The sequence below is a fragment of the Alternaria conjuncta genome, assembly GCF_024043145.1.
Source record: "Alternaria conjuncta strain BMP 0040 chromosome Unknown scaffold_8, whole genome shotgun sequence".
In the NCBI taxonomy this organism is placed as follows: Eukaryota; Fungi; Ascomycota; class Dothideomycetes; order Pleosporales; family Pleosporaceae; genus Alternaria; species Alternaria conjuncta.
The window spans coordinates 1,443,415-1,469,248 of NW_026250097.1; the positions used below are offsets into that span (position 1 = coordinate 1,443,415).

A 25,834-nucleotide genomic window follows, 5' to 3' on the forward strand; every position below is an offset into this window, starting at 1 on the left:
CTTATTATCACACCACATCAACGTATTGAAATGTAGCACAGGCTAGACGGCCAATGGCCAGGCTCCGAGACCTACCTTAGATCCCGTCAGGCTGTCAAGACAACATTCGCATGCGACTGTCAGTATGCTCGGTATACTGGGTCAGCAGTCGCGTTTTGTTCCCAACTCTTACTCCCCTTGTACACTATTATGGCTTGGGCTCGGCAGTGGATGTCATGCCGGAATGCGAAGATACGTGACCCGGCGTTAATCAGGAATCGGTATCATCTGGAGAACGCCCCGAATCACACAGGAGCTGCTAAGATCTCATCGATGCGAATTGCCGCCAAAAGGAGCACGCTTGTGCTGCAATGGCGCGTCGTACGTCTTGCAAGGGCGGAAGCTGTAGAAGAAATGAGAAGGTAGTGGCCGCTTCTTACCATTCTGTATGGACGGAATTGCTGGTTGTGCTCAGACTTATCCGCGCGGCGGTCATGGGTATACCTAAGGCACCTTGAAGATGCAGTAGTCCTTACCGTGCCCCGCATCTTGGTGAAATTGCTCTCCTTGGATCTCATCTTGGCTTCGCCAGATTTCAAAACTAAGCCACAATGCTGCGCACGCGTGTCAGCGAAGAGACCTCGAAACTGGGCGCGAATGGCATCGCCGGCTATGTTGCTCGAAACAGAATTCGATGCGCTCGTTCGTATAGGCAGTCGCTACGGAAAAACGCCACAGTTTTGTTTTGATCGGACTGTTAGCTGGTGTTGGTTTTCCCAGGCGGAGTAAAGCCAGCCGAGAACTGGGGTCGACGGTTGGCGGCGCCGCTGCATGCTTGGCGCCTCCCGCCTCTTACGTCGCGCGATCGCAACCTCCTGGCCTCTCTTGCCATCTTATCTCGAAAACCACAGCACTTTGCGCGCAAACTAGACAGCACCCTATGTCGAGAGGTCGAAAAGCACTGTCGCATTGCTTCTACGTGTTGCCAATGTCAAAAGTTGACCTGATAAGTATGTTCCTCGGATTCCACCTTCACCGTGGTAGCGAGATGATCGTGCGATTGCCGCGCCTCTGCCCAGGCTTGTGGCCAGCGCAGGATTCACGCTTCGGTCTATCTTTACAGTTGTTGGCCACGGCAAACGCAGAAAACCGCCTGCAATATGTCAGAAGTCGAGTGTTTGAACGAAGCGGAACCGAGTACCTGAACCTTGAGTGTGGTTGGAACACGAAGCTTATGATCTGCGGATGATTTTCCATATTGGATTATGGTCCGAGACAACGAACCAGTATCTGCTGTATCTCATGTCCATGTCTCTACACCTGCGGATTGCCACGCACATCAGGGCGGTTTCCATTCCACAAAATTACTGGCCTTTACTACTTGGACGCCTTGCCAGTGCGACAGCACGGGGCCGGAGTAGTATTGGCAGGTGCCATTGCATTGGAAACCAACACGACGTCGAATTTGCTCCTATTGGATGCCGCTATGCACAACCACTATGGGGGCCACCCAGCCATGCACCACCCCAGGACATGTTGCCGGTTTCCTGAAGGATCTGCGTAAGCCCTGGTTCAACACCCGTTTGCGGGGTCACAACGCTCTCACATGTAACCAACCACATCTCCCGTCAGCAAGGCTACAAACGGGCGGTAAAGAGTGCTGTAGTGAATAGTAAAACCCAAGACTTTCCGCACAGACTACATCCATTAGGATCACGCGCTCTCTCCGCGCTCTTGGGACCATAAATCTGCAGCCTCCCAGCTCTTGACTGTCCTCTCTCTCACATCGCCCCATAGCTTTATCAACCCATACTGGTCACAGCGACTTGGCAAGATGAAGGTAGGTCCTGGTTCTCCCAATTGCTCCTGAGTGACTCGCTGACAATGGCGCTATAGTTCCCGCAAATCTACAATGTCTACGCCATTTGCGGCTTCGCCGCGCTTGGTGGTATCCTCTTCGGTTTCGACATCTCGTCGATGTCGGGTGCGCTGGGTACTCCCGCCTACAAGAACTACTTCGGCAACCCTAGCGGTACTCGCCAAGGTGGTATCACTGCGTCGATGCCTGCAGGTTCTCTCGTTGGCGCTCTGTCTTCTTCCTTCCTCGCCGATCGACTTTCGCGTAGAAACGCTGTACAAATTGCCGCCCTCATCTGGATTGTTGGCGCTATTTTGCAGGCCGCCTCCAACGGCGTTGCTCTCCTCTGTGTTGGTCGTCTCATCGGCGGGTACGCCATCGGTATCTGTTCCGCCATCGTTCCAGTTTATCAAGCCGAGATCGCGCCTAAAGAAATCCGAGGTAGAGTGGTGTCATTGCAACAATGGGTATGTCAATCTTCGACACATGGTAGAGCTCAAGCTAATTCCGCGTAGGCCATCACCTGGGGTATCTTGATTCAATACTTCATCCAATACGGCTGTTCCTTCGTCGATGGAGGTGTCGACAACCCGAACCAGAGCACTGCGGCCTTTAGAATCCCATGGGGTGTCCAAGCTGTTCCCGGCGCTATCCTCTTCATCGGATTCTTCTTCTTCCCTCGCTCCCCTCGGTGGCTGGCTTCCAAGGACCGCTGGGAGGAGGCCCTACAGGTTCTTGCCAACCTCCACGGAGGCGGCAACGTCAACCATCCCAAGGTTCTTGCCGAATACAAGGAGATCGAAGAGGCGCTTGCGTTCGAGCGTGAGATTGCTGAGACTAGCTTCGCCGCCCTGGCCAAGCCTCGCATTGTCAAGCGTGTCATCCTTGGTATGTCCATCCAGATGTGGTCGCAACTTTGCGGTATGAACATCATGATGTACTACATCGTCTTCATCATGCGTGGAGCAGGTATTGCCGACGAGCTCCTTACTGCGTCAATTCAGTACATTATCAACGTCGCCATGACCCTACCAGCTATCCTCTACCTCGACAAGTTCGGTCGTCGTCCTGCTCTCCTCTGCGGATCTTTCATGATGGCTGTCTGGCTATATACTACAGGTGCTCTGCAGGCTTCCTACGGTATTCCTAACCCAGACACTAGCGACAAAGATATTTCTTGGGTGGTACCTCGCGAGCACAGCGCCGTTTCCAAGGGCATTGTTGCTTGCTCATACCTCTTCGTAGCCACGTTCGCGACCACATGGGGCCCGACGTCATGGACATATCCATCCGAGGTAAGTTCTTACTGTAAGGTATGCATGTGAAGCGTACACTGACTTGTTCTACCTCTGTAGATCTTCCCCGCCAAGGTTCGCGCGAAGGCCGTGTCGCTTGCTACCGCCGCCAATTGGAGCTGGAACTGCATCCTCGCTTTTGCCGTCCCCCCTCTTCTGTGGTCCATCAACTGGAAGATGTACATGATCTTCGGAACATTCAACGCCGTTGCCTTCATCCACATGTTCCTGACTGCCCCGGAAACTAAGGGCAAGACCCTTGAAGAGATGGACGACGTTTTCGACTCTGGTCTTCCTGCCTGGAAGGCTGGCAAGGTTGAGTCGCGTCTCGATCGTGTCACCCGCGACATTGAGGCCGGTAACCTCAAGGTCGGACGTCACGGCCACGACCACGGTCATGTCGAGAATGTACACGCTGAGCCCAAGGTCTAAACGGACATCTTTAGCGACGTCGTCCGTACAATGACGAGTGCTGTATTTTGCCACCTTTCGTTCCTGGTTACTGGGACTAGATAGGCTTTCCAGCGGTTTGTTGGGTTGCATTCGGTTATAGAGTTAGGACCATCGTCGATGACGCGGTTCACGACTCTACCTGAGCGACTTCAAGTTGTTTAACTCGGACAGCCACGTAGCATAGTCCATGAATCCATTCACTAATCTCTTATTCCCACAATCGTACCTTACTATCCGGGTATAGAGTGTCAACAGACATCACTAATCACGGAAGGCCTACACATGTAGCTTAGCTGACTTCGAGTGATAGGTTCGGGCTACAAGGGCGAAGCTATTATAGTCCGTCTTGGAAGGCAAAAGCGCCGAAAAAGAGCCGCATTGTCTTGGTGATGCGATACTGCGTTTCGCGTCCATGCAGGGGCTGTGTGAACCAAATTCCATCGCTATCAACGATTCCCATTGCGGAGATAGGATGGCGCAAGCCCAAGATGTCGCAACACCAGGGCCAAGGGTGTTGGCGATATTAAGGCGCACGGGACCGACTCAGCGTGTTCAGCCGTCCACGGACCTCCTGCTCTCGACGAATGCTGTGGCAAGGTAATCGCAGGAACGAGAACGAGTGGTTCGCTATTCAGCGCACGAGTGTGTATGAAAACCTTCGCATGCGTTGCATATGCAGGAAACGACAAGAAGTTCTTCGCATGGACGCCTTATACCTGTTGATCCTTCTGGAAATACCGCAGAACGGCACGGAGATGGGCGAAATCGACCCAGGGTTTATTTCCATCATGGGGGCAACCGACAGAGTTTCGCTTCGGTTGAGTCGCCGATTTGACGCGAAAGCGAAGAAACCACTCAGGTACAGGTGCAACCCAACTGGGCAGCAACGTAAGTTTAAACGTACGAGGGGATTGAATTCCGACTGGTTGCTTTTTCGCTTAAACATGCTGATCCGATGTTATCGATGATGGGGAAGCAGATCCCGCGCCCCGTTGTGGAAATCCACGATCATGCAATGCGCCACTAGGTGCCCGAGCCCAATCAACGATCACTAGGGACTAGCATTGGGGCTCTCAAATCCGCGCCCCCGTTCTGACCCCGTCTTTAGCTGTATGGTTCATGACATGGCCAAGTGTACCAAAAACGCCACGAACCCGTCAGGCACCCATGCATCGAGTCAGTCTCTGGGGTAGTGTCCGCAACGCCTTCTGCTGTCTGCGTTCCTCTCATGATGAACCGTCTGCCACCACTGCAACCACACTGAATTATAGTTGCAACATGTTTGCTGATCAGCATCTTGCAGCATCTGCGTCGATCAGCAAGGCCACCAACACTCTCTTTGATTGAAATACCCCAGGATTCCACGCGGATATCGGATTCTCCAGTTCAGTTCGCCATCTCAACGAATGCGCTCTCTACCTCACCCTCATTCATCTCATTACTTTCGAAGTCGACGGAAAGACACCTGACTACCTTCACCATGTCGGACAAAGACTCAGAGTCCGGCGTCACTGGCGGCGTACAGGCCAGCATTCCTATCCTTATGACCATGTCTGCATTCCTCGCCATTGGAATGTACAACATGGTTGAGATCCTCTTCCTCATCTTCGCCGTCTTCAAACAACGCCGCGGGTTGTACTTCTGGAGTATGCTCATCGCCGCAGGAGGAATCGCCCCTCACGCCATTGGGTTCATCCTCAAGTTCTTCCAAGTCACGAAGCTTGACTTGCTTTCGAGCGCCATCATCGGCGTAGGCTGGGTCACCATGTGCCCGGGACAGTCTCTTGTACTGTACTCTCGCCTGCATCTTGTTGTCGCGGACGCCAGGAAGATCAGATGGGTGCTCTACATGATCATCTTCACTACGATCGCTCTCGGCGTCCCTCTATTCACCTTCGCCATGGGCGCGAACTCCAAATATTCCCTCAAGTTTCTCCCGGGATTCGAGATCTACGATAAGGTCCAGATCGTTGCTATTTCAGTCCAGGGTAAGTGATTCTATCTGAGCCGCATGCGAGACATACGCTGACTTTGTACGTCTGCAGAGATGGCCATATCGGTTATATACATCTTCCGAACAGTAAAGATGCTCCGTGGAGATTGTGGTCGACGACGTGGATCTCTGCGAAAGCTTTTCATCCACTTGATCATCGTCAATGTCGCAGTCCTGGCCTTCGATATCACGCTTATCGCAGTCCAATTCTCCGGCCACTACGAAATCCAAACCACATACAAGACGGCAATCTACAGCATCAAGCTCAAGATTGAGTTCTCTGTCCTCAACCGCCTTGTCAATCTTCTACAACACAAGAACCTCTTCGGCGCTGATGCAGCTACCCGCTGCCATGATGTTGAAAGGTGGACGGACAACAAGAGGACGTACAGCTCGAGCAACCGTGGCGGATTCACAAAGATGGAGGAGAGTGGCTCGATGGCGAATAGCGACAAACACTCTTCGGTCGTGACATGCCCGGCCAAGGCCAGCTTCCGCATGACAGGGAAAGCTGATGTGGAGTTGGATGACATCATGGATGATGCTACGTTGTACTCGGAGGGCAGCAAGAGCCGAAATAACTCGGGCTGCCAGGGCGATTGTCGCAGTCAGTGTTGATACCCAGGTAGTGTACCGTAAAGGCAACCGCTTACTATATAACGAATGAAATAACGACATATAATATCCCACAACGCGTTCACTATGCGGTTAGTTGTCGCTACGATGTGCATGTTGTCATAAAGTCATTTGGGATCTTGGACCCATGTACAGAGGAAGCTCGAGGGTCAGGTCCATGGACTCACGAGGCGCCAAAGACAACAGCACCGACGACTCATTGTGTTATCGACTCTATAACACAACTATGCCGCCATATCGCTTGAACACCCAGTCTTACCTGACACCAGGTGAGGTTGTCTCTCACTGCCCACAGCCACGTTTTGTCGCCACGCTCGTTGGCTAGCCTCTTACAAGTCATATAAACTGTCTATTGGGGTAGAGGCTTTCTCCATCCTCCATCCTCCATCGACCTGCTTGTCGTCTAAAAGTTAATCCTTAAGTATCATTCCCTCAAACGCAACTGCAAAGTCCAAAATGGGCGCCACCACGCAGCACCCAGCGACTCTACAGCCAGCGCAACCTCCATCAATGGCAGCCCAACAGAAACATACCTACTCCGACATGTTCCTCGACATATAAGTAACCAATGGCAGAGTCTGAAGCGACTCCTCTAATGCCAAGAAAGGATTCAGGGCAGCTCCGTCACAGTCATTGTCGGTCAATACCCATCATCTCGGACCTACACCCTCCCTGTCGCTTTACTCTGCGTCCACTCCATCTACTTCCGCGACCAGATTACTCGCATCCACGCCACGGTGTTGAAGGATCATACAGCTAGCAAAAAGCGCAAACTCTCCACTTCCAAAGATGACGTGGTGGTGATCAAGGAAGAGGATGGAGAGCTTGCCAAAGAGGAAGACACAGAAGAGAACACAAGGAACGAAGAGAAGGTGATCAGGTTGCCAGATGTAGATCCCGCCATCTTCGGACTCTTCCTCAAGTTCATCTACAAGGACTCATACCCATCCAACGTCGACTCGAGGACTCTCCCAAACAACGCCAATCTTTACCCGAGGACAGCCAGCGCGAACAGGACAGTTCCCATTCCAGCGACGACCGTAGCACCTCAGCAACCACCCACTCAGATGCCGTCTCACTTCCAGCCCACCTACCCGCTCACCCCCGCTCAAACCCCAACCCGAACAACCATGCCACCCCCTCCTATCCCACACAACATAACCTCTCCGCAACCCATCCCCCCCTCAATCCACGCCTGGCTCCTCGCCCAACGCCTCGGCGCCCTCTCCTTCATGAACCACACCATCCAACACATCTACTCAGGCATAGGCCGTCACTTCGCCCTCACACCCACGCTTATCGACCACGTATGGCGAGAGACCACACCCTCATCCTCTCCCACATCAACGATTCTAACACCCTCACCCCTCCGCAACCTCCTCCTCCACACCCTAACATCGTACTGGTCGCAGCCGGGCCCGCAGCAGAACCCCAACGCTATTATCCTACGCTCGCTGTCTGTGTCGCACGGACAAGGTCATTTCTCGACGGGTTTGAAAGACGCGTGGGATAGGCTGTTCAATGAGCATGAGGATTTGAGAAATGAGTTTATTCATGGATTGCAGGCGGGCCCCGGGCAGCTGGGGGTTGTGGGGGCGTATTTCGCTACTTCGGCTACTGTGGTCGTAGGACCTGGAGGTGTGGGTAGGAGCGAGGCTGTGAAGGGAAAGGAGAAGGAGGCAGGTGAGGGTGTTGAATGGGTGGATACGAGCAGGGGGGTCATCATTAAGGATGAGGAACATGGTGGGATGAAGGTTTTGAATGAGACGAAGGCGACTCGTGTCTAGAGGGTGCTCCCTGTTTGCTGATGGATGTCTTATGGGACGACACGAAAAGTTTGGGGAGCGGGATCGGCGTTGAAAGTATGCAAAAGCGCACGGCTTAGGCCAACTATGATTTTTAGGCAATGAAAAGTTGGCGTATCGATCATAGAGTCATTACTCCATCATACCTTATCTACGGTGATCGTCGGGTATTTACATCGTTTGGTCAGTTCCTTGGTTCCTCGTCTGCTCGTTACTTTTACACGCCTCTTGGTATCATTACATCCGCCTCCAATCCAATCTTTCATATACACGTCGTGACTTATCGCGAAGCTCATGAATGTACGACCCTTAACGAGTCCAAGCATCACCAACACGTTCCTGCCACTCATGCTCCATGTCCTCTGCACACTGCTTGCAGACTACCATACGGCAAACATCAATGTCGCACTCCCAGAGCTCTTCTTTGACATCTTCGTCGCAACGGTCGCAGAAAACAGGGACAGAAACATGCTGTTTGTAGCCAACAGCGGTGTGTAGATACGGTCGGACTTCCAGGCTGTTGATGGCGACCTCGTCGGGTACAGTCTTGAGGTTGATAGGGTGGAAGATGTGGCCGTTCTTTAGACAGTAGTGCTCTTTGAATGATGACCTGGGCGGAAAAGGAGGTGTAGCGTGATCTTCTTTGGGAAATGGGGCAGGAGGAATTTGCTGGTCGGCAAGTACATCGAGGTCGAGACGTTCGGAAAGAGGGCGTTGTTTGGTATGGTCGTAGTCAGACATCCAGTCCTGGACAAGAAGACGTGACTCGTCGCGCGGCAGCTTCACTTTCTTGTCCTTGTCGAGGCGGTTGAACTCGCTAGCGGAAAGAGGGCCATGCATTACGGTAGGCTGGACTCTGTTAGTTGCATCTGTAGTAGTTGAGAGATACTTACGCACCTCCACATGCTCACTGCGCTCGTTGAATGGACTGATCTTTTCGTCATGTTGAAAATAGTAGGTAGGTTTGAAGGGGGCCTTGAGCTGACTAGATAGGGCTAGCAGGGGCAGTGGGTTAGGTGGGGCAACCGGTGCGACTCGTGTGGGTGGTGCAGGCGGTGCCAGAGGTACAGCTGGTTTCTTCCTCTTAGGCGGAATATCGACAAGCTTGACCATACCGGGTGTGACCCGCATGAAGGGTACGGTCGTGGCGTCATGTAAGGTGGGCTCTTCGTCCAAGTCATCCTCGTCGTCGCTGTCAACCTGGCTATCTGCACCACCGCAGAGCTCACACTCTCCTGGAGCGGCGTGACAACGCTGTGCGGCTGCGAAATCCGCTTTCATGGCCTCGTTAGACGCCTTCAAGGTAGCGTATGTGTCGTCGAGAGTGAGTCTATCATCGTCGTTTTGGTCTAGCACAGCCTTGCTGAGTGCTAGTCGCGTCTCTGCCTCGTCAAGCAAACGGTCTTCAACCGTTTGCAGTGGGCCGCGGAGGCGGAACACCGTAGACTGCAGAATTGCGCCATTTTTTACGTCAACCTCGCTGCCAGGATGGGCCGCGAAGTCTTCTTGCTCGTCGTGAGCCGCCTCATCAATGACTTCGTCTGTGATTGAGAGGTCGTCCTCTTCCAACTCGTACCTGATATCTGTTGTGAGCAATGACTCATTACGCGACCAAACAAGCTGTGCCTTGGGAGGGGCTTTTGCGTACTCAGAGATATCGTTCAGCTCAGGATCATGTTCGCTGGTTTTGTAGGACGTGCGCAGCTCATCGTGCGACGTCTCTGTAATGGGTGCCATCCTCTCGAGCTCCTTAGGAAGCTTCTTGCGCATACGTCTTCTCGGAGCTTCGGGAACAACGGGCGGAACTGGTGGGAGCGAACGGAACTGGCCATGGCGTTCGGCGTCGCTACTACGGTATGTATCAGTATGTTCTTCTGGACGCCACGCTAGAGAAACAGCTGCGACGCGCCCCATGTCGGCTTCACGGCTAGCATTAGATGGTGCAGATGGGAGTAAGCCTAACATTCGCTGAGCTTTCCGGTTAGTGTTGCCCCAGAAGCCCTTGGGCTTTGATGGCTCCATGTCAAGGCCCTCTTCCGTGAATCTCGTCTGTCTGTCCGACGCGCTCTTCTGAGTGGTTATTGCCGACATAGAGCCTCGCCTTGTCGATATCGGGCGGATCGGTAGGCTATCGTAGCCGCCATCGTTCTGGGCTGGACGGCCTACAGAGGTACTCCGGGGTCTACCAGGGCTAGGTCCAGTGTCCACGCCCAGCAACTGTGCAGCCTTGATAGGCGTCAACGGCGGTAGAGGCGAAAGCTGGGGAGTAGGCTCATGGGAGCTGCTCGGGCGGTCTTGGTCCCTTGTCTTGCGGCCGAATTTGCCATGCCTCTTCTTGCCATCCGTGGCTGCTGTTGATGCGCTTCCTGTTGTGGGTGTTGGCGAATGGGCAGCCGGCATAGTCGAAAAGCCATCGGATGGGCGCGCTGGGAGAGGGCGATGACGGTCGCCTGGAGGGCCACTGTTGTGTACGTAGGAGTTGACCATAGGATTCGAGGGCGCAGAAGGAGGTGAAACATGAGAATGTTCAACCTGATCCGTATGCTGTACTGCGGTGACACCACTCGCATTCTCCCTCCCGGCGAGTGAGTCAAGACCGAGATTGGGCGTAGTGTTGGAGCGCGGTGCGTTGGAACGGCGCGTGTTGCGGCGTCTCTGGCCGCCAACCATCACGGCGGCAGGGCGCATGCTCCACGCGGGGTTGGCGGAATCAGGTACGACCATTGTCCCAAAGGAGGTATATTTTCGTGTACTGTAGGGTAGTGCCGATTGGCGGTGGTGCAGGTGCGCGATCCGAGTGCGACGAGGCAATCAAATCAGAACGAAACCAGCGACCCAGACCAAAGTAGAAGCGCGACAACTACGGGTGCATTGGGAAATCGCAATCGGGTTGCGGTTGTGGAATGTGGTGATCCGCTCAAGTGGTGACTCGACCACAACAAACCGAGCTTGGAGCTCTGTCCACCAACAAACGGAGCGTGTTGCCGCACAATAGCGGCAGTGAATGAGGAAGGCGCGGCATAAAGATGACGTAGGCGGGGAGAAGCTCGAGACCAGCGAGTGAAGGAGGAAATGAGAGAATCAGTCGCTTCCGATATGTTTACTACTTACGGTGCGCACCGCCTGTTGAAAAGACACAGATTTGGGAAGGAGCATGTAGCGACGGAAAGAACGACCCCGAAGAAGAGAATTATAGAGTAAATAGAGTTAAACGACGCTACGAGAAAAAGAAGACCTTTGCTCCTACAAACCATGTAATAAGATCTGGGGGTATCTTTGTGTACGCGATTGTGCTACGATCCATGACTTCGCTCGTGTAGCATCCGTCTCTGTGCACTGATCTCAAACCCAACGTCACGTAACACCCACTGCACCCGAGACCGAAAACGCTTGACTGACCCTCACAAGAAGTCGAAGAATAGACCAGGCAAAACTTCTGAACCTGTGCTACACGCTGGAAACGCGGATGTTATCTCGACGTCGCAACTTCGAACTCCTGCGTCTAAGGGCTGCCATCGCTTGTCTGAACCATCGACGAACTCGATGCTACGAGCCCGTTGTATGTTTGTCGCTCTTGGGGCTGCTGAGCCTTGCAACCTGCTCAGTGACAGTGCTCCCACTTCTTGCCCGCCCGGCCTCTGGCGACGCAGGGATATCGATAGAACTCCTCAACCCAACTCCGCTTATTCTACCAGCAGGTGTTACCGGTCTTGCTTCCTCAGAGGCCTTGGGTGGTTCGCCAGTCGACTCCATTGAATCCGGTTCGCGGGTCAATGTAGCTGACTTCGATGACTTGCTGCTGGGACTTGCGCCAAGACCTCGGTGAACCTCAAGTGTGCTGGATCCATGGAGAAAGTCGGAGATGTCTGCATCGCTCGTGCCTTTGCCATCCGGTGTTTTGGGTGGACCTCCGGAAGGACTTCGCGGGCTTCTGGGCATGTTAGGCTGGAAGAACTTCTGGACAGCGTTGCGGTCATCCACTTCATCCTCCTCGTCACTAGTCTCTCCGAAGTAAATACTGTCCCAATCGCCCGAACCCACACTACGGGTCGAGTCGGTCGTATTCGATCTCTTGGGTATCCTTAGACTGGGCGGCTTGAGCGGGGCTAGTTCGTCCGCGACTTCCCTCATCTCGCTATCAGTGCGCTCGATAGGTGGCTGCAGTCGCTCCTGTCCCTTGACATGTTCGCCGTCTTCGTTAATGGGCTTGTTCACGGCTTGTGCACGATCAAGGGCGGGCTCCTCTTCATCCCGCGTGTTTGCCGAATAAGTGTCTGCGAAGTGCGTGTCGCAAAGGTGCTTGACGACAGGCCAACCATAAGCATTAGCAAACATGCGACGTACTATCATGTTGTTATGAGCGTCGGGCTCAAGGCTGACGAGAACCTTGCGCCAAGAAAGGTCCTTATGATAAGCGCGAGCGATCTTCTCTTCCACGCGCATCACACTTTCGTCGACACTTGTTGTCGATGCCTTGGAAGCAGTACTGTCACCAGAAAAGTTGCGGATTGGCTTCGTTTTCGTAGGTGGTGGAGGAATGTCTTCAGGGTGGTAGATTCTGTCGTGGAAGATGGTGCGTGCTCGAGTGGACGGGTCTGTGATCCAGGACTGGGGAGGAACAGGAGGGTTGATCAGGTCACCAGCAGACTCGAAGATGGTCGTTTTGGGTGGTGCTAGATGGCTCTTGGGATTATCGACAATTGAATCTCCACGGGTTGCTTGGGGTCGCTTCCTTGGTTGTGCGCTATGTGACGATGTTGCGTGATCTGCTTCAGCCGGAGAAAGCTCGTCTTCTTCGTCTTTCCCAATAGTCTGACTACGACTAAACATCTTCTTGTCGCGCGAAGTGTGCTTTCCAGTCGGCCTGATGTAGCTCCACCACTGCATCAAAGTGTTTTGCGGCTGAAAGTACTGGTCGTTCGGCTCCTTGGCTTCTGGACTCTTCTTCCCTCCTTCGATGGCCTGATGGGCTGTTGGCTCTGCAGTAGATACTTGTACTTCGTCTTCCTGATTTGTGACGTCGGCGCCTGGCAGAGGTACGGTAGTATCGTTGCCATTATAGGTTGGCGATTCAACCCCAGAACCCTCATCGTCCGAGAATCCAATTCTAGAGGGGTTGGGCGAAGAGTTTTGCCCAGTGATCTGGCCGTAGCCCCAGACCGCTACCGTGCCGATGAGACCGTTTTCTCTACGAGCCTTCTCGACCCGACCCAAGCCTCTCCAGTCCAAGAACAGAAGACAACTCGTGCGCAATGGTACTATACCATCATTGACAACATTGGAGTACAAAGTACGGTTTCGGAATCTTCGCAGGACTTGGTGCGCTGGGCCAGTAGGCAGGATGCGCAGCAGAGGCTTTGCGCCGGGATCTTCCTGATGCTGATCATGCGTCTGGTTACCAAACACGTTACCCATAGCCGTCCAGCCGCTCTTTGCCAATGTCGGTGCTCTCCAAGTAAGGCCGAGATCCTGGCCTGTCCTCCCCACTAGGCCAAAGTCCAGCGCAAATTTCACGTACGTGGGGTTCTCATTGCTCAATCCCAAGAAAGGAGACGCCATAGCGATGAAGTTGATGGGCTTGATTGTGTCGAAGAAATTGGGAGAGTGCTTGTGAATGTATGCGATTGCGTACGTCTGTACCAGTCCTCCAAGAGAGTGGCCGATGAAGCTGATGCTCGTGAATTTGTATGCGCGCTTGTCATGTCCTGGGGATGTGTGCATCACACTGCTACCGTGATGGGACGGTATGCCTTCGTCTGGCTTGTCTTTCGTTGGCGAAAATGTATTGGACAACTTCTGCCCCATGGACTTCTTGATCGGCAGGTATGGTTGATCAGGGTAGGTCAGGTTCAACACGTACTTAGCGAGCCGCTTCCCGAGATACTGGATGCCACGTTCTGTACGTATTACGTTGCCGTCGAAACCTCGAACAATCACATCTTCTTCATCATCATCCTCCTCATCATCTGGTATGTCCTCTTGACCGCCTGATAGTGGTGCTGTCGACGCATCTTGATCTGATCCGGTCTTCTTGGCTCCTCTTTCCTCTCTTCGCCGCCGTCTTCGATCTTCCCGCGCTTGCTTTGCCGTCGCATCAATGCTCTCTTTCAGATATAGCATGTCCGCGCCGAGATTGCTGTGTAGACCATGCGTTACTATCACAAGGTGTATGTTCTTCTTCTTCTGCCGGCTCTCCGTCGGACTACTGTGATCTTTCGACTTTCTTGATGAGACCTCGTCCTCCTCTTTCCACTCTGGTAGCTCCGGAGTATTCCATAAGCTTGTAGTGTCATCAACGACCAGCTTGACTGCCTTTGAATACACCCCCTTAGGCTGTGCCGGATGGTGCGAAACGTGTTTCTGGCTGCCCTGTTGGTGGTCTTGCACCTTTCCTGGCGTTCCATGGCTATTGCCAGTGACAGCAGTAAAGCCTAGGTCTAGCGATCGTTCGTCGCGTGCCACCAACAATTCGTAGTTCACAGACGCGGAATTGGAGAAGATAATTTGCGACGCGATCTCGATGATCCATGTGAGGCTCTTTGGAGTGCCATCATCCTCCCTGATGTCACTTCTGTACTGTTCCGGAACAGTTAACTTGGTGTTCCAGTATCCACCAGCCTTGACATTAGGCTCAAAGTCAGGCTCGCCGTAGGTTGCGTCAGACTTCTTGTTCGGGTTGAATGTTGAAGGGTAGGCGGATACGTGAATCGTGTATGGCCCGTGGAGGTATGCGGCGCGTAGTGGGATGGCGGAAGAGTTTCGTATGCGAACGTGGAGGGAGGAAGGAGGCGGTAATATGCGGTCTTCGGATGGGGTGTATGTGAGCGTGTATCTGCATGGCGACTTAGTAATCCGTCCTACAATCTCCCTAAACGTTGTCGCGCACTGCCCATCTCGTATAGACAGTGCGTACAGCGTCCATGCCATCCCGCCGGCAGACCCTGAGAACTTACCTCACAACCTCTCCCACCTTGACGCTCCCCTTTTGATGCAGCAGCAACATCTTCAGCGCGCGCTTTTCCTCGGCTTCACGTTCCTTCCGCGACTTGACACACACAAAGTACGAGGGTTCAGGGCGTTTGCGGCCCGTGTCGGCGATGTGAGCGAGGGAGTAGGTGCGAGGCGTGAGCAGCATTTAGCGGATCCAGCGGAGACCGGTACGACCAATGGACAACAGCCACAGGCGCGTCATAGGACATGAGTAGTTGTGGCTGATCGCTCCGTATGAAATAAATATGGAGCACAGCGAACGTCGCGATGGCCGGAAGGGATGATGTATGTGCGGACTGCGAAGTTTAGTAACCTGGCGATGGTCACGCACGCGCTCGTCGGAGATCGTCGCACGTCATTGCTCGCGTGGCAGGCGCGCTGCACGAGGGAGCTGGCAGGTGTATCCCGACCGAGATCGATCTGCGTGGTTTCACCATCTTGACAGGCTTACAGAAGCTTGACGGATATGTCAGATGCAGCATCAGATAAGCGATGATTTGTTGGTCGTAATTTACGCGTTCTCGGGTTCCAAGACACGCCCTGCGCCTTCGTCGGAACGCTCCTCGGCCAATTCCGACCTCATTCCTCCAGCCTCCTTTAAACGCATTTATCGCGACTGATCCGCCGCATACGTACACCACACCGAGGGACCGCAGGCTTCCTTTTTGTCAATAATTCTGTCGGATCTGAGCAACGCGTATACCTCATCATGCTTTCAGATCGACGCGGTACCCTGCATGAGGACGTCTGTAGACCCTTGGGTACTGATTAGCGCAGCCACGTATTCGGCAACTTGCTTTTCAGATCATCGCAGTACATGTCCTACGTATGCCTGGAGATTCTCAGGTCCTTTCTAGGTCACGAAGTAATCACGAAGATGACGCGTAAAGAACTTCGACAATCTATCACGGAGTTAGACGCAGCGTGAGTACACATTCTTCTCACCAACATCATCGTTTTAGGTTCGATTTTAGATGGAAAACCAATTGTATACTTTTAAGGTCTATCTCCAAAGGTCTAGGGGTATTCGCATTGCCATCCCAAACGCCTTGCTAAATCGATCCCGAATGCAAGACGTCTTTCACAAACCAAGACTCCAGAAAGCAAATACGAAGGGAAGTGTAGGCCCCTCTTCCATCTCAAGCCGCTCCAGCGCCGGGAGAGTCGCCACCAGGTGAGCCAGCTGGACCCTTACCCTTGCCGAAGGAGGGTGACGTCGGCGACCGCGGCGATCCTTGACCTCGTCCGGAGCCACCTGAGCCTCGACCTCGGGGAGTGTTGGAGCCGCGGCCAGCTGAACCACGGCCAGATCCTGGCTGACCGCCAGAGCTGGGGCCTCGTGGAGTTGAAGGACTGTCGCGTCCACGACCGCCGGAGGGAGGAGACGTAGCTAGGTTTCCATGTGTACCTTGAAAGTATTAGCTCGATCCCAAGAGAGATGTGACGAGGTTGCTACTTACTCCTCGAGGGCGTCGAAGGAGGTTGTTCGGCACGGTCGAAGACCGAATCTCCTGCGAACTCATACTCTTCCTCCGCATCTGTAACATGTCAGTGTCCGAATTCTCTCTCGTCAACATGTATTTCACTAACCTTCACCCAGATCCTCTCCAGGCAAGCGATCACCCCTCACCAAGGAGGCATGTTCCTCCATTTGGATTTCCCAGTACTGGTGTGCGAAAGCAGCGAACTTGGGACGATCATCACCTTTCCATTGGAACTTGACTCGGCGACCAGTAGGCGGGTCGAATATACGGTAGCCGGTGTCGTAGAACTGGAGAGCATCGCCCATGTTGCAGCGTACATAGTCTTTGCCTTGCAGTACAATGAAGCTGGGCTTGGTCTTGTCGCTGCCAGCTACCCACGTTGCCTTGTCAAGGGAGGAGCCGTCGCCGCCGTCGTTTGCTCCTTGAGGTAGTGCGGTAGGTCCGTACTGAGGTGGAATAGACATGTCGGCTTGGAAGTGTAGTGTGGGAGTTGTGTTGAGGGTGTGAGAGGTGTATATAGTAGTCGACTCGAAGGTATGGTATGAGGGGTGTGTTTGAGGTTTGAAAGAGGTATATAGTAGTCGAAGTGTACTGTATGTATCGAAGGATTGTTGATCAAGAAAAGAGTCAAGGAGGAACCAGATCAGCGGTTTATATGGACACCCCAGATCCGAAGACAGGAGCCCAAGACCGTTTGCTTCAGGCGTCAGGTGCATCATGGCGCCATTACTCTCGTCTCTCACTTAGCAAAAGTACCTCAATGAAAGGTCTGAAGGCGCGGTAAGAGAGCGCTGCAAACAGCCTTCACTTAAAAGAAGGGGCGATGACGGCATCAATTCCCCGCAGATGAGAAGCGGCGAGAGAGCGCAAAGACATCGGAGGAAAGGGCGGTGGTGGTGCGCCCCTGACATGATCTCGACACCGTCTATGCGGAAGAGATGGAGTGGAGGGTGTGAACTGATGTGTTATGAGAGCCTCCGGCGCGACTTCATATACAGATTTCCGCGCTTGCTTCTGGTGGGCGCATGGCTTAAGCAAGCAGTTTCCTCCATGTCGCGCCTATAACAATCGTCCTGAGCAAGCTCGACTGAGTCCTCAGTTCCATATTACTACGCAAACGACGGGATATGGTCTGTCACACGAGCATTTTATTGTAAAGCAACTCAGCGTCAAATAACTCGGTGGACATTCAACAATGTGTGGTATAGGGCATTACGGTTGCATTGCATGATTCCACCTAGTATTGAGACTCGTTTAGCGTACTAGAGCTCGACCTTTCTACTCAGAAAACAGACTCTCAAGAATCATACCGTATGCCTCCGCCGCCTGCACGAGTTCCTCTTGACTCAACATCTCATCAGGCGTATGCGCGACCTCGATTGTACCAGTACCAAACAAGTACTTTTTATCCACTTGCGGCAAGCTGGGAATATCCGTTCCAAAAAACACAGGCGCGACTTCCAGGCCCTCAACGTCAGTGTCGAGGATGACCGCGGGATACCTAGCGTTCGAGAAAACGACCTCGAAAGTAGCGTTCTCCTCCTTTGCGCGCGTTTCGAAAGGCGACAGCATCCCAGCGATCATGTCCTGCACAAGGTCGACTGCATCGTCTTCGCTGCGAGCTATCCGAACGGCGATACTTGCGTTAGCATGGTCGGAAACGACATTGCTAGCGACTCCACCCGCAACGAGTCCAGCGTTGAGAGTCGTTGCGCCTAGTAGCTCACTTCTCGGCAGAGCCGGTTCGAGCATGTTCAGTCCAACAATGGCTTCGGCAAGATAATTGATGGCGCTCACACCGAGCCAGGGATATGCGGAGTGCGAAGATCGACCTGTAATGTCCAAGCTTACACCCAGGTATCCTTTGTGTCCACTAGCTAGCTTGCCTTCCGTTGGTTCGCCGAAAATACCTGCGCGGAAGGTGGTGTTGGATGCGTACTCGGCGAAGGCTCTCATCCCCGCACCGCCAGTCTCTTCGGCGACAACGAAAAGCATTCCTAGGCTGGGCGTGTCGGTCCTCGATTGGAAGAGCTTGTGGGATGCGATGATCATTGTTGCAACAGGGCCTTTCGCGTCGACCGAGCCACGTCCGAAGTGGTAGATTGTACCATTTTCTTCTTTACGCTCAAAAGGGTAGAATGGTGGCACCTATTCCCGTGTTAGAGATTAATGGTGAAACTTCTATTGGAGCTCGTCGTCCTTACCGTGTCGATATGACTAGTGATCAGAACTTCCGGCCAGACTCCCTCATCTTTGAGCTCTTGAGGATAAGCGAAGACGTTGAAAGTGCCGGTGTCTCCAGCAGGGATCTCTTCGACGTAGTACCCCAGGTCCGAGAGATACTTCGATATGAACTCTGCGCATTCAACCTCATCCCCAGAGATGGATGGGATATTGACCAACTCTTCATGAAGACTGAACAGATCATCCGTCTCCTCGGTGGTAAGGATCGCTGAGATTGACGCCGATGGACTGGGGGAGCTCACAGCTGATGATGACACTGAAGCTTGCGGTGCTGCAATGGTTAATCCAAAGGATGCGAGAGCTGCTAGAGATTTAATGACGACCATATCTGCGTTTAGTATGGATGTTGACGCCTCTAGAAAATTACTGCTACACGTGAGACTAAGGGCATTCGCTTGCTCTTATACCTTCTTGAGGTATCGTACGGCAGGGTTCGATTAGAAATACGGATCCTCAAGTATTGGCATACGTCGTTCGGCCTTCAACTTCCTCCCTTCGAGGTACGCGAGACGTTGTTTCCCGGCGAAGCCAAGAAGCCATATCTTCTGGAGATCCATTGGAGATGTTTCACTGGAGTATTACTCGCGGGAGAGGAACTACAAGCACAAGCCAAGAAGACCGTTGCATACTAATAGGTATAGTATGATATCGGGGGAGAAGATAGCCGTTTTACGTAACCCTTGCCGCATTCTATTGTTCACGATAGCTTCTTCTTCCGTAGTTTGGAGAAGAATGGGATGATGTCAACCGCGACAACGGCCGCAAACGCGGGGTGCGGAGCTGTTATCGAGCGCAGGGCTCTGATAAGCGGTATCTTGGCGCCATGGCAGCATAAGAAGCGTCTTGGTAGAATCCCGGCCTGCCATTTCGGATGTTTATAAGGCGAGTGTTGTAAAAGCGGTACAAGTCTCGGACGTAGGCGTGTCAAGCTGTGGATGAGCGCAACTGGGTTCCGCGCGCAATCAAATATGTAGACGAGCCGAACCTTAGCTAACCCCATGGTATCTGATTGAACCAATTTTCGAAGAAGGAAGTATACAGTAGCTGCACCGTGCAGTCGCGTAGGAAGGAACGGCATCGTGATGATGCTATCGCGGTACCTGGTCGCTACTGCCTTTCATGAAGTTACCAGAACGCGGCTGAAAAGGCCCAAGCGAACGGGATCGGAGCGAAACAAAGCGTCGGTGAGTACAGAGAGAGATATGAAGAGATGGAAGAGAAGAAGAATCGATATTTTGAAGTGGTGGTGGTAGCTGCTATGATTGGGCCGACACGCGTTCGCGACGTGAGTTCGAAGGGAAAGTCGCGACTGCAACTACCGCCAACAACAATGGGAACCCACGTTTAGCTAGTCAATATGAGAGTCTCATGTCCCTGATTACAATTTCTAGCATCGCGATCAGACTCTCTTTACAGCAGCTGACGTTCGGGAGCTCACACACAAAGGACCGAAAGTGGATAGCGCGCCGCCCTTGACCGCCGACTGACGACTGACGTACATCGGATGGATCATCAGCCTGAGCCACTCCACATCTCCGCCCGCGTATCCGTGAGGCTTGAGCTTTCGCTACCTGTAGGTCCTGGTCCTGCATCTCTCACCTAAACACCTACACCCAAAGAAGACGCTCAACGACTGCGATCATGTTCGGCTTTGTCGCCGACGGTTTGACGTAAGTATTACCCCGCCCCCGCCTGTAGCTGCCAATTCTCCAACAAACTTTGAGGCCTGATGAGGTATCGTGAGCTCGCCGCTTGCTTTCTTGGAGCTCGCATGACTGCGATATGCAGTATTTTCTTTTTGCTGGGACAAATTCCCAGAGAACCTAGCTAATATGGCGATAGCGTTGCAACCACCGTCTTCTTCCCTATCTTCGCCTCCTACAAAGCTCTTCACACCTCGGATCCAGCCCTCCTCGCACCCTGGCTGATCTACTTCGTCGTCCTCTCCGCCTGCACAGCCGTAGAGAACACCTTCGACTTCATCCTCAGCTGGGTGCCTTTTTACTCATGGATTCGCTTCTTCGCACACCTTTACTTGATCCTGCCTGGTTCGCAGGGCGCAAACTACCTGTACCAGGAGTACATGGAGCCTTTCCTTTACCACCATGAGAGGGAGATCGACGAGTTCATTACACAAAGTCATGATCGTGCCAAATCGGCAGGCATGGCATATGTCGAGATGGGCATCGAGTGGGTCAAGGTCAACGTCTTGGGCTTCGCACCCGGAAAGCCGCAGTCGCCCAGACCAGAAGGGCAGACGTACGCACAAAACCTCATGAGCAGGTTCCAGATGCCTTCGGCGAGGGGCAGCAACGATCTATACGGACTTGTCAACCAAGCACTCAGCGGAGCCAGCGCACTTTACGGTGCTGGTAGCGCAGGCACTCGAGATGCGCAAGCCTCAGATCTGAGCCGCGGCGCCGGGAACCTCGTCCCAGACTCTATCCGCAACAACAACGACCGACTCGACTACGTTGCGTCGCAACGCCAGCGCCTCGAGACCCTCCTGCAAGCGTTCGACCGCGAACAAGAAAACATCCGCACACAACAAACAGGTGGGAGCAGATACCACGAAGTCAACAGGAGTACTGGAAGTCTCTCTGGTAGCCTCTCCCGCAACAGGAGCGAAGCGGAATTCGACAGGATCGAGCGCGACGAACTGAGCTCGGGCTCCGACCGACCACCATACCCCCTCACACCACCCGCACTCGGTCGAAGGACAAGCAGTGGCTGGATGCCGTGGAACTGGCAGCGTCAGGAAATGCCTCGTGACGACCCTCTGGCGTATGGAAGGGAGCCAAGCGATGTGAGGAACAGATCAAGGGCTTCAGGTTTTGATCTAGGCGATCGCTAGAAGAATCCCTGGAGGACAAAACCTGTGATATAATGGCGATGATTCATGGCGTTTGGGCAACAAGGTAGATGGTATTCTGCTAGGCTTCACAGGTACACTGAAGCTGTGTATATTTGGTATCCCACTTCATGAGTACGAGTAGGACTAATCGTCCTGGTGATGTTACAACCTATACGTACAACCACGTCTGGCTTGCGTGAGGTTCTATGCCTGATATTCCTGAGATTGGGTCTATTCCCTTCCAGCTATATGATTCCCGGCATGACTCAAGCCCACTTACAACTTCACCTCCTTGTACGGATACTTGGCAGTGTCGTCCTTCCTCAGCACAATCTTCCTCTTCTTCTTTGTGCTTGCATGCTCCACCCACACCTCCTTCGTCATCTTATTCGTGAAATCCCGAATGAAGCGCGGATCCCAGAGTTCAGACGCGATACCCAGGTCTTTGCAACATCGCATCAGGGCATTCGATTTGCAGCCTTCGGTCGCAGTGGGAATGCCGTCGGGGTCGAAGTATTGTTGCTCGCCACGGGCGATGGAGACGAGTCTAAGTTATTCATTAGTGATAATTCAGAAGGATAGCGGATGGAGCGAAGAACAACATACCGTCCCTGCACAATAAGTCCATACTCCCTCGTCACCAACTTGCCCGTAACAATACTCTCGCCTCTCGGCGCAAGACCCCACCCTCCAGGTCCGAACGCCTTGTTCAATATCCGCCTGTACTTGATCTCAGGCAAGTATATGATACCATCGGGCTTCACCTCCACGTCATCCTGGGTGATAGGCGCGAGTAGCAATTCTCCTTGCTCTGGTGTGAAGGATACGGAGCCGAGACCGTGGTATGACCGTGTCCAGTCTATCGCCGGTACGCCTTCTAGTTCGGGCGGGGCATCGGAGAGTCCGTCGGTAAGGGAGCGTTGTTTGCGGGCTGCTGTTGCTGCGCTTTCTGCGGTGGCATTGCGTGTTGTTGGTATAGGCGGTTCTTTGGCAACAAACTGCGGTTGTACTGTCCGCTGTGGAGTCGGTGTGGTCGCGGGTTTCGCCGCTGTTGAAGTTGTTGTGGCTGGCTTGGCAGCTGTGGAGGTACTGGTCGTGCTTGTCGTGCTCGTCGCTGCTGGCCTGGGTGCAGTCGCGTATGCGGCGAAGATGCGGGATGAAGTGAAGCCCCGCTGTTGTGTCCGGTTGGCGATTGTTCTTGATGACGAAGCGGAGAGCAGGGCGGAGACGCCTCTGCGTGCTGGTGTTGCTGCCATTGTGACGTGCAAGGGTGGGTGGGGTTGATTTGTTGCCCTTGGGACGGAAACGCCTCAACGCGAAGTCACGATCTGATAGCCGCACGGGCCATGTCTGCGTACACGATGGCGGTGCACTGCTGTTTGCCGATTTCACCGACTATGCTCATGGGCGAATCATCATCATTCGCATTAGCATTGCACATGTTCAGGTGACGACTGCTTCTGGGCGTCGCGTTTTCGTTTGGTCGCTTTCGTTTAGTCTCTTCCGCATAAGTTTGGCTGTGTACGTTCGGGTTTGTGCATTCCCGAGGTCGTGTGGTGAGATGTGACGACAACGTCGCTGCTACTAACATTGCTTGCAACTCGGCTCCGATAGTGACATGCAAAATCTGCAGTTTGGGGATAGTTATTTACCAGATGTACAGATCTGCCAGGAAGCTTGTCCGAATGCGCATGCGAGAGCGATTCGAATGTCCGGAAGAGTATCCATGCTGATCACCCGGTTTCCCCACAGCATCGTATGCAACGTATAAACTCAATTCTCCGAGCGATCGGCCGGTGAGCATTGCACGGACGAAAGTGTCCTATCGGAATCTGCCACACTCTGAAACATATTTGGCAGGCTTCACATGTCATATTACGCCCTGATGTACGAAACCAGGCTGTGCTCAACCCGCACAGCCATCTGCCAGACCTGATTGCCGACCCTCCGAGGGAGTGGGTTCTGGACGAGCTTAATGATCCTCATTAGCCGGACGGTGAGCGTGGGAAACATCCTCCCCACGGATGGTCGACTCGCGTCAAATGCCTCATTAGGTGCGACATTTGGGCTACTCCAGCCGATCACTTGACACTGGGTGCCTGGCTACTGGCTACCGACGTCAACGGTACTAGGCGAGCTGGCTGTGTCCCGTCTCGGCATGGCACCTACTCCGTTTCTTTTAGTGCGACGAATGTAGTGCTTGTACTCGTCTGTACTTAAAGCTTGCGCGTGCCCTGCATCAAGATCATCATATGGTGGCAGAACTCCAAGCGTCATGTCTCCAACATCAACAAACGGTTCTTCGGGAATCACGAAAATCTTCAACATGGCCTCGATACCGCACATCGTTGGTTATCTGATCGGTTTTGTAAGTACTGCTTAATTCGCGGAAGCTCGTCAGAAAAATAGCTGCTAACTTCGCATAGCTGGTCCTCCGCTTCATTGCTAGAGCCATCTACCGCATATACTTCCATCCCCTCCGACACTTTCCTGGACCGAAACTCTACGCTGCGACGCGCATCCCATATAACATTGCTATCTGGAAAGGCACACGAGATAAACTCTTCCAAGACTTACACCAAAAGTATGGGCATGTCGTTCGTGTCAACCACGATGAACTGAGTTTCACGGATCCAAATTCTTGGAAAGATGTAAGTTTCGCATACTTTGATACAGATATACTTGAACGCCCCCTCGACGTTCCAGGTTCGAGTTGGAACCTCCCGCTACCTTCTTAGGTGCCCGAAAAAGCAAATGTAATCTTCGACACCGACTAACCACCTTCCAGATCTACGGCCATGGTTCCAAAGGCACGGCAGGACATGTTCCTCAAAAAGCCTGGATGAGGTATGGCACAACACCCAATCGGGAACTCAGCCTCATCATTGCCCCCGACCCAGACCACAGTCGCCAACGCAAGATCTTCACGCCCGCATTCTCCGACCGAGCCTTGAAACAACAAGAGCCCCTCTTCGTCAAGTACGTCGACAAACTTGTATCTTCCATGAAGAACACCATCGAAAAGAATCCAACCGCGAAGTTCGACATGGTCAGGATGTACAACTTCACCACCTTTGATATCATGGGCGACTTGACTTTCGGAGAGCCACTGCATATGCTCGACAACGCCGAATACGACCCCTGGGTTCGTATCATCTTTGCCAGTCTCAAGATGGGATCTCACTTCACCGTCATGATGTCATATCCATGGCTATGGCGTGCGTTCAAGAGATACGTACCCGAGTCTGTAAATCGGAAGCGGATGGACCACTTCAACCACTCTGTAACGCGCGTGACAAAGCGCCTTGAGAAAGGCCGCGATTCCGAAGGGGTCGATCTATGGGATCTGGTGCTGGGCCAAAAGGAAGGACGAGGCCTGACCCGAGGTGAGATGGACGCAAATGCTTCCCTCTTTATGATCGCCGGAACGGAAACAACAGCTACACTCGTTTCGGGCCTGACATACCTTCTCCTGCGCAACCCGGACTGCATGGTGAAGCTCAACCATGAGATCCGTAGCGCTTTCGCTAGCGATGCCGACATGACCATGGAGCAGCTCGCTGCATTGCCCTACCTATCGGCTTGCATCAAGGAAGCGTTCCGTATCTACCCACCGGTTCCGCTTGGACTCCCTCGCCTCACACCGCAAGACGGCAGTACTGTTGTCGGCCAATACGTACCACCCGGCACCATCATCATGATCCCGCAACACGCCATGTACCTGTCGGACAAGAACTTCAAGAGGCCACTAGAATTCCTGCCTCAGAGATGGATGGGTGATCCCGAGTTTGAGAGCGATGAGAGGCAGTGTGTTCAGCCTTTCTCTATTGGATCTAGGGATTGTGTTGGCAAGAAGTAAGTTCAACAGCCCTCTCTCGATATTCATTTTTAGCATACGTACACAGACCATAGCAAGCTAACAGTAAACTTAGTATGGCATACCACGAGATACGCCTCCTTGCTTCCAAGGTCTACTACAACTTCGATATTGAACTCTGCCCTGAGAGCAGTGATTGGAGTAACCAGAAAACATTCATTCTTTGGGAGAAGCACCCTTTGATGTGCAAGTTGAAGGCTGTCAACTAGAAGATGTTGTAGTAAGATTACGATACGAACCAATGAAATCATGAAGCATGTAACACAATACTTTGTATCAAGTTCCGTGCGCAATTGTCTCGACTTCGCCAAGTCGGTCTGCAGCCCACAGCAAGTCTTCGCCATACCATGAGCTACTGGCACTAGG

The 25,834-nt window shown here is 53.1% G+C and overlaps 10 protein-coding genes across 10 annotated transcripts; 5 read left to right on the plus strand and 5 right to left on the minus strand.

Annotated features, from left to right (window-relative positions):
* Window positions 1-1,813: 1,813 nt before the first annotated feature.
* Window positions 1,814-3,564, plus strand: MFS1_2 (MFS sugar transporter; the record flags this gene model as incomplete). Its single annotated transcript, XM_051470532.1, has 4 exons — window positions 1,814-1,819; window positions 1,876-2,304; window positions 2,353-3,132; window positions 3,193-3,564. 4 exons carry the CDS (start codon window positions 1,814-1,816, stop codon window positions 3,562-3,564), a joined length of 1,587 nt encoding a protein of 528 aa, XP_051326020.1.
* Window positions 3,565-5,065: 1,501 nt separating this feature from the next.
* On the plus strand, window positions 5,066-6,196 carry J4E85_006293 (uncharacterized protein; the record flags this gene model as incomplete). The annotated part of the gene is made up of 2 exons (XM_051470533.1): window positions 5,066-5,573; window positions 5,631-6,196. 2 exons carry the CDS (start codon window positions 5,066-5,068, stop codon window positions 6,194-6,196), a joined length of 1,074 nt encoding a protein of 357 aa, XP_051326021.1.
* Window positions 6,197-6,670: 474 nt separating this feature from the next.
* On the plus strand, window positions 6,671-8,001 carry J4E85_006294 (uncharacterized protein; the record flags this gene model as incomplete). Its single annotated transcript, XM_051470534.1, has 2 exons — window positions 6,671-6,759; window positions 6,822-8,001. The coding sequence occupies 2 exons, from the start codon at window positions 6,671-6,673 to the stop codon at window positions 7,999-8,001; spliced, it is 1,269 nt and encodes a 422-aa protein (XP_051326022.1).
* Window positions 8,002-8,328: 327 nt separating this feature from the next.
* J4E85_006295 (uncharacterized protein) lies at window positions 8,329-10,689 on the minus strand (the record flags this gene model as incomplete). Its single annotated transcript, XM_051470535.1, has 2 exons — window positions 8,329-8,868; window positions 8,917-10,689. 2 exons carry the CDS (start codon window positions 10,687-10,689, stop codon window positions 8,329-8,331), a joined length of 2,313 nt encoding a protein of 770 aa, XP_051326023.1.
* Window positions 10,690-11,565: 876 nt separating this feature from the next.
* J4E85_006296 (uncharacterized protein) lies at window positions 11,566-15,154 on the minus strand (the record flags this gene model as incomplete). The annotated part of the gene is made up of 2 exons (XM_051470536.1): window positions 11,566-14,851; window positions 14,973-15,154. The coding sequence occupies 2 exons, from the start codon at window positions 15,152-15,154 to the stop codon at window positions 11,566-11,568; spliced, it is 3,468 nt and encodes a 1,155-aa protein (XP_051326024.1).
* A 994-nt stretch (window positions 15,155-16,148) lies between these two features.
* Window positions 16,149-16,957, minus strand: J4E85_006297 (uncharacterized protein; the record flags this gene model as incomplete). Its single annotated transcript, XM_051470537.1, has 3 exons — window positions 16,149-16,417; window positions 16,470-16,547; window positions 16,600-16,957. The coding sequence occupies 3 exons, from the start codon at window positions 16,955-16,957 to the stop codon at window positions 16,149-16,151; spliced, it is 705 nt and encodes a 234-aa protein (XP_051326025.1).
* An 814-nt stretch (window positions 16,958-17,771) lies between these two features.
* On the minus strand, window positions 17,772-19,294 carry J4E85_006298 (uncharacterized protein; the record flags this gene model as incomplete). Its single annotated transcript, XM_051470538.1, has 3 exons — window positions 17,772-18,641; window positions 18,698-19,065; window positions 19,207-19,294. 3 exons carry the CDS (start codon window positions 19,292-19,294, stop codon window positions 17,772-17,774), a joined length of 1,326 nt encoding a protein of 441 aa, XP_051326026.1.
* Window positions 19,295-20,378: 1,084 nt separating this feature from the next.
* J4E85_006299 (uncharacterized protein) lies at window positions 20,379-21,591 on the plus strand (the record flags this gene model as incomplete). The annotated part of the gene is made up of 2 exons (XM_051470539.1): window positions 20,379-20,407; window positions 20,580-21,591. The coding sequence occupies 2 exons, from the start codon at window positions 20,379-20,381 to the stop codon at window positions 21,589-21,591; spliced, it is 1,041 nt and encodes a 346-aa protein (XP_051326027.1).
* A 276-nt stretch (window positions 21,592-21,867) lies between these two features.
* Window positions 21,868-22,847, minus strand: J4E85_006300 (uncharacterized protein; the record flags this gene model as incomplete). Its single annotated transcript, XM_051470540.1, has 2 exons — window positions 21,868-22,138; window positions 22,198-22,847. The coding sequence occupies 2 exons, from the start codon at window positions 22,845-22,847 to the stop codon at window positions 21,868-21,870; spliced, it is 921 nt and encodes a 306-aa protein (XP_051326028.1).
* A 1,070-nt stretch (window positions 22,848-23,917) lies between these two features.
* On the plus strand, window positions 23,918-25,677 carry J4E85_006301 (uncharacterized protein; the record flags this gene model as incomplete). Its single annotated transcript, XM_051470541.1, has 4 exons — window positions 23,918-23,959; window positions 24,018-24,242; window positions 24,380-25,446; window positions 25,515-25,677. 4 exons carry the CDS (start codon window positions 23,918-23,920, stop codon window positions 25,675-25,677), a joined length of 1,497 nt encoding a protein of 498 aa, XP_051326029.1.
* Window positions 25,678-25,834: the final 157 nt, after the last annotated feature.